The sequence below is a fragment of the Centrocercus urophasianus genome, unplaced genomic scaffold (assembly GCF_019232065.1).
Source record: "Centrocercus urophasianus isolate 14NV4802_14NV808 unplaced genomic scaffold, USGS_Curo_1.0 seq_978, whole genome shotgun sequence".
Lineage (NCBI taxonomy): Eukaryota > Metazoa > Chordata > Aves > Galliformes > Phasianidae > Centrocercus > Centrocercus urophasianus.
The window spans coordinates 1-6,361 of record NW_024885619.1 but is presented as its reverse complement, the minus strand read 5'-3'; the positions used below and the strand labels follow the sequence as shown (position 1 = coordinate 6,361).

The window sequence follows — 6,361 nt, the reverse complement described above, 5'->3', positions numbered from 1 at the left end:
TGAGCAGCTTTTCTATTTTTCAGCCCCAAATGAATCATGAGAGGAAACAGCCCAGCAGCACCTGATATCAGACCTAGGACAGAAGGATTTGGGTTCAGAATGTTTTTGCTACCTGGCTCGTATCTCTTTCCAGCTCTCAGCAGAGAAGAAACAGGAGAACTGTCTTCCCATCAAGGGGACTGAAGAGAAGCTCAAATAAAGGACCAGACAAAATGAAGGCAAAGCAAAGCACTTTTCTAACTCCTTTTCCAAAAGAATTGAAGTGCTCGGCCAAAATTCTCCACGTGTCAGCAGGAAGCAGTCACTCCTTGTACAGCGTGGGGAAATTTCAGCCAAAAAGGTTATTCAGGCTGAATTGCAAATGCTGAAAATCGACTTTCATTATGGCAAGTACCGGTACTTCTTACCAAGAATTGACCTTAAAGCATCACAGTTCTAAACTGTTCTTTTGAGATGTGTAAGTTATGAAGAAAGGTTTCACATGCACAAAGTCATCAATCAAGAAACTGAATAGGGCTGCCCTCCGCTGTGTTCTGGGAGCTATAAATGCGCTGGTCACAGGGCAGCTACAGGCTTTGTGGAGCCAGCTGCACCAGAAAAGTGTCTCATTGAGGCCACAGCCACGCAGAGCTGCTCCAGCACACCAGGGAAGGCAGAGGCATCCTGCAGCAGGGGCCTACAGCTGCCCCAATAATTGAAAACTAATTACATTTGGCAACAAGGGCCAATGCTGATAACACACCGTATTTTCTGCAGCACTGTGTAACTATTCTGTATGCTTTTTCCTGTACTACAGTGGTAACAGGAGTCTCAGAGTATTCCTAGTTTTAGGAAATGTCTCTGTGTGGTTTATTTGCCTCACAAACACAATCCAGCTGTTTCTACTATGGCTTTCATTGCTTCAAAAGCCTAAATTTAATCCTCACACACACTGCCAGGCGTGTATCAGTTCCGAAGGCAAAATCTCAGCAGACATAACTCTCATTTGGAGCTGCCTTTTCCTGCATACCCAGAGAAATCCCTGCCATGTGTTCATTCTGCATTTACATTTCAGGGTAGGATTTGATCAGATGCTTGGTCTGGAAAATGGAGACACCCACTGAAAGTAGGTCATGATAGTTCCGAAAAGGAAGATCACAGCGCTAAATTACTTCACTGGAAATCCAAAACACGACCAGGTTAGAAATTCTGTTCTGTAAAACAACACATTCTGCAAATACTTTAAGTGGAAATATTATCCCTTACAGTGAGTTCTGCTGTTGGTGGCTTAGAACGCAGCCGCACAGGAAGCAGTATTTCTGATGTGCCCTTAATCCCGCACTGAATCAAAGCTTCAGCGTAACAGTGCTTTCATCTGCTCATGATAAACAGTCTGCTGAACCAGCGGTTTCTGTAGGAAAACTATTTGCTGCTCTTTTTGCCAGAAGTGTTTTCAAACAGAGGGCAGCGCTTACCTCCTGCCTTCCTATCTACTGCAGACAGAAGAACTGCTTCTGAAGTCTGTTCCTCCACTGAATCACATCATAAGAGGAAGTTGTTATTATTAACTGTATTACATACTCACTTTTATCATTTTTGGTTTTGGAATGCTAACATTACAATTATTATTCCTGAAAGCAATTATTAGTTTGACGTTCCCACAGGGAAGCAATCTGTCTCATCTCCAATCCAAGCGGCTATTTCTAGCTTCATTCACAAGATACAAATGCTGCCTCACAAAATGCTACTGCAAAAATTTAATTGTGTTAATTGCAGCCAACACATTTCCAAAGCTGCTGTTTACAAATTTTGACATTAGTGCTCGTTTTGTTCAGTCTTAATAGTAATAGTGAGATAAATTACATAGTAAGCAAAGTTCATGCTTGATACCCGTTCTTAATGGTGGCTGAAATATTTACCTATTCCTTAGTTGTAAAGAAATTAAATTGCAAACATCTCCTTGCTTTAATACCAAAATAGTTTCTAGCTTGAGATATAAAGCTGAAGAAAAAAGGAGACACGAGGAGACACATTAACCTAAGCACTGATAGAAAATTTATCAATAAAAAAAAAAAAATTGGAAGTTTCTATGGTTAATAGCAGATCTGCTATACAAAAAGCAAATCTAGTAGGGTGAAGTGAATACAGTTCTATCTCAGTTACAGAGATGCATGCGTGTGAAGAATATAATCTTTCTTAATCTCCTCATGTGGTACCATTAATCACCCACCTGTCGGCTCTGGAAGACTTACAAAGGTAACAACAGAAACCATAGCAAGTTAGCACAGTACAACAAATACCACACTGACATTCAGTACTGTCTTAAGTTAACCTCGGAGCTTTCGGCTTAAAGGCAACAAAAAATGCACCTTTGTAGCTAACCTATTCAGGCATATTCAACATGTTAAAACATAGGAACAGGTGAATGCAGCTGACAGCTCATAACATCACTCAGCCACCCAAATGGGAACTTGTGCTTGGCCGTGCTGCTGGGGTTCCTCAGCGGGAGCAGGGATGGAGGAATGCTGCTGGAATGCAGGCGGTCTCGGTGCCGTCCCACAGGCCTGTCTCTGTCAGCACAGGAACTGCCACCCGCAGAAGTGTGCTGAGACTCCACCACCACCCAGAGCACCAAATGACGGATGGCACCGTCAGGTGAACTGCTTGCACCCATTCTCAAGAGCCACTGCTAGTGATCTAGTGTCACTGTGCATTATTTCTCTCTGTGCTTGCTTGTATTTCAAGCACGGACCTGCCTTCCAGTTTGTGTGGACACAAATCCACAGTCAACCACAAACAGAAAAACTCTCTAGGCCATGCTACCAGAAATAAAACCCACGAGGTTGATCTGACCATAGTGCACTTCTAGACATACTGCTTCTTGTGGCTTTGAAACACCAAATTCCCAACCCAGGGGCCCCCTGGGTCTTGAATTTGTCCTTGCCACGACATCAAGAAATCAGTCTTAAAATCATCTCCATGTCAGCTCTCAAAGAGTGAATACGTTTACAGAGAGCTCTAAAATTTGGAAGAGCTACACAAAGAATTGCAGTGAAGGAGGAGGTACCAAGAAGCAGTGAGAGGGTGCCCAGGCTGAGCAGGTTGCCTTGGGAAAGGGTTGGCTCCAGGAGGGATCCCGTTCTTCTGCTTTTCCCCCGGAGCATCTCTCACACCCAACTCAGACCCCAGGGCTGGAAACTGAATGGCCACGTACCAAACATGTACCCACCCCAGCAAAGACACTATTCCTGATATTCTCTGAGGAAAAGGAGCGCCATTTTGGGAACTCTCAAGAAAAACTGGGGAAACTGTGGATCAAAAGTAAGAATGGATCATTCACAAATAGAAAATAGCAGGGAAGTCAATGAAATACAGCACTCAACTCAAAGAGCCTTCAGACTCTAGAGCTTTTACCAGAGATGGGTCAGGTGCCAGATGAAAGAATTGTTAGGAAAAAATAAAAAATAAAAAAAAAATAATAATAAAAAAATTTTTATGTAATTGTGCAGATGTAATAATGGTATAAAATAATGCCTGCAAGCAGCTCCCAGCTCTGGGCCTGTCTGAGCAGGGAGCTCTGTGGGCTCAGCTTGGGCCAGTTGTTGCATTACTGAGCTGTCAGGAGTGTAATTTTCTCTCCTCTGTGTTTAATTCCACACCCACTCTTCTGCACATATCAGAAATGATTCTACTAGAAGAAAAAATTACTGTCCCTTGTTCTTCCTTAAATAAATCTCTTCAGTGAACATGCAGGTGCTCCCTCAGCAGGATGGAGTAGAAATTGGGAACAACACCATGGGACGATAGGGAGGGAGCCTGCTCACTAATTACTGTTGCGTACAAAACAGACTTGGCTTGAGGAAGATTAATTTAATTTATTGCCAATTAATAACAAAGTAGGACAGTGAAAACGATAACAACAAAAAAACAACAAACTGATGACACCTTCAGCCCTTTCCGTTTTCACTCAGCTTCAGCCTTCGTTCTACTGTTTCCTCCTTGCAAGCAGTGCAGGGAAGGGGGGCTGCAGTCAGTCCAGTCAGGCCTGGCCGCTCCCTGCCCGGCTCCAGGTGTCCTTCCCACAGGCCCCAGCTCCCCAAGCTCTGTTCCAACAGAGCCCCTAACACAGGGCCCACCTTCAGAAGTGCACTGTTCCAGCCACGTCCCCATGAGCGGCGGCTCCCCAACCCTCCTGCCCAACCATGGGCCCCTCTCTACAGGCTGCAGCTCCAGCACAGGATGCTCCTGCAGGGGCACATCTACGGGCAGTGCCTCCTTCAGGCCTCATCCTGGTGCACTGCAGGCTCCTCCACGGCGCAAGTGGAGATCTGCCCTGTGCAGTGCCCACGGGCTGCAGGGAGATAGATCTACACAGATCCCAACTGTCAGCCTCTTTCTTCCTCTACTTCTACGAAGTACGTTAGGTCTGTGGATCTAAAAAGAGATCTTTTAGTCTCCAGCACTGAAATTTGAGATCACTTGAAAAGAAGATGCAGGGAAATGCGCTATCAAAAACATTTTTATTTACAATTTCAGCAATCGTCATCCGAATCATTATCCTCAATTTTCTGTGGTGGCCGCTTAACACCAATGATTAAATCAATATTGAGAAGCTCTGTAGCACAATGAAGAACTGAAGTTACCAACTGGTATTTGCAATACACTGATTCCAAGCCTTTCTCATTCACAGGCAGGGGCTGATTCTTCCTGAGTGCTTCTGTGGTTTCAAGATAAAACTTGGTAAAGCCGTTCCGTTCTGTTCCATATAAGGCCTTTGGAATACTTAACAAAGCATCAGCAACTACATTAGATATGACAATAACTGCTGACTGCTGAACCTGCTTTGCATAATGCCGAATATAATAATGTAACAGGATTTCAAAGTAACCTCCTACTGGCAGAACTGATCCTGCTTCTAGGACGGAGCAGGGACAACTCTGTGTAACACCACTGCCAGCCTTCTCTAAGCCTTTATCGACACCTAGGTGCTCACACAGGGTAGCAGTGCTGACTACAGCAGTGCTGTGATTCCTGTGACTGCACACCACTGGGTGCCTTCGGTGGCTCTCGTTCATCCCATCTGCACACTCACACAGTTTGTGTGTCCCTGCTGAGTCAGTCCCACCGGTGCAGACATTCAGCTCCTTGCTGTGTGGGCCAGGAGCTGAGGCTGGTGGCGTACAATCAGGATGTTCGCTTTCCTGCAAAGCAAAATCTGAACTCTGTGCTGTTGTTTCACCCCTGCAGCCTCCCAGCTGATGCTCAGAAACCTGACTGCTGCCACAAGCAATACTTTCTATCACCACCTGCGTTTCAGTAGCTGGACAATACCCGCTCCCAACACCTGAGGCACCATTCCGGCTCTCATCTCCGCACTGCTGACCCACCTCTCTGAAGAGCTGCAGCAGCATGGTGAAGGCCCCGTGCAGAGCGGCAGCATGCTGCTCGTTAACGGCATCGACAGGAGCGCACAGAACCAGGCAGTGGGGCTGGAAGGCGCCCACGCTGCTGAAGCCAATGTGCGCATACCGCTGGGAGCCCAGCAGCAGGGGCTGGCAGAAGGTTACCACTGCAGCCTCTGTGATCTCCCTCTGCACGCTATCACCGGCAGGGTCATAGGGCGAGATTCCTGTGATTTCAGAGATAAGGGCCACTTCTTCCGATGACAAACACTCCACCACGGACACACCGTGTAATTTCGCGTAGTAGATAACTTCCTCGTGCTGCTTCACGCCGGACAGCAGCAGCCTCACGCCGCTGCTCCGCAGGCGCTCCATCACGGCCTCCGTTCTCCCGCCGCACCAGCGCAGCGCGGCCCGGTGCTGCCGCTCGGATCGCACCGCGCACTCCACGCCGGGTGCCGCGAGCACGGGCCGCAGGCAGCGGGTGACCAGCACTGCGCGCAGCCGGTCGCCGGCCGGGCAGTAGACGGCGAAGTCCCTGCGGAGCAGGACGCCGGGCAGGATCCTGGAGCGGGCGAGGGGCAGCCCGGCGGCGGCGGCGTGCAGCTGCGCGAAGCGGCGGCAGAGGAGGCGCAGCGCGGGCGGGCGGCGCGCCCCGCAGCGGGTGCACAGCTCGCAGCCCAGCAGTGCCACGGCGCGCCGCTCGCCCGGCCCCAGCCGACCCCGCAGATAAGCCTCCAGCAGCGCCTCCAGCGCCACCGCCTCCAGCTCCGCCTCCGGCCCGCCCGCGGGGAAGGCGCTGCGGAGGTGCGGCCTCAGGCCCCCCGCCACGGCGCGCTCCAGCACCCGCCGCTCGAAGGCCGGTAGCGCCCGCGCCGCCCGCCGCAGGGAGCCCTCCCGCATCGCGCCCAACACGGCAGCCAGCAGCAGCACGAAGGTCTTGGCGCCGTCCCCCGTCGCGGTTTGGAGGCGGCAGGCGG

General features: G+C 49.3%; 1 protein-coding gene across 1 annotated transcript; it reads right to left on the bottom strand.

The window, feature by feature from the left end:
* Positions 1 to 2,950: 2,950 nt before the first annotated feature.
* Positions 2,951 to 6,356, bottom strand: BBS10 (Bardet-Biedl syndrome 10; the record flags this gene model as incomplete). Its single annotated transcript, XM_042839575.1, has 2 exons — positions 2,951 to 4,413; positions 4,508 to 6,356. A coding segment is annotated over one exon (1,845 nt), but the record flags the coding sequence as incomplete, so codon positions are not given.
* Positions 6,357 to 6,361: the final 5 nt, after the last annotated feature.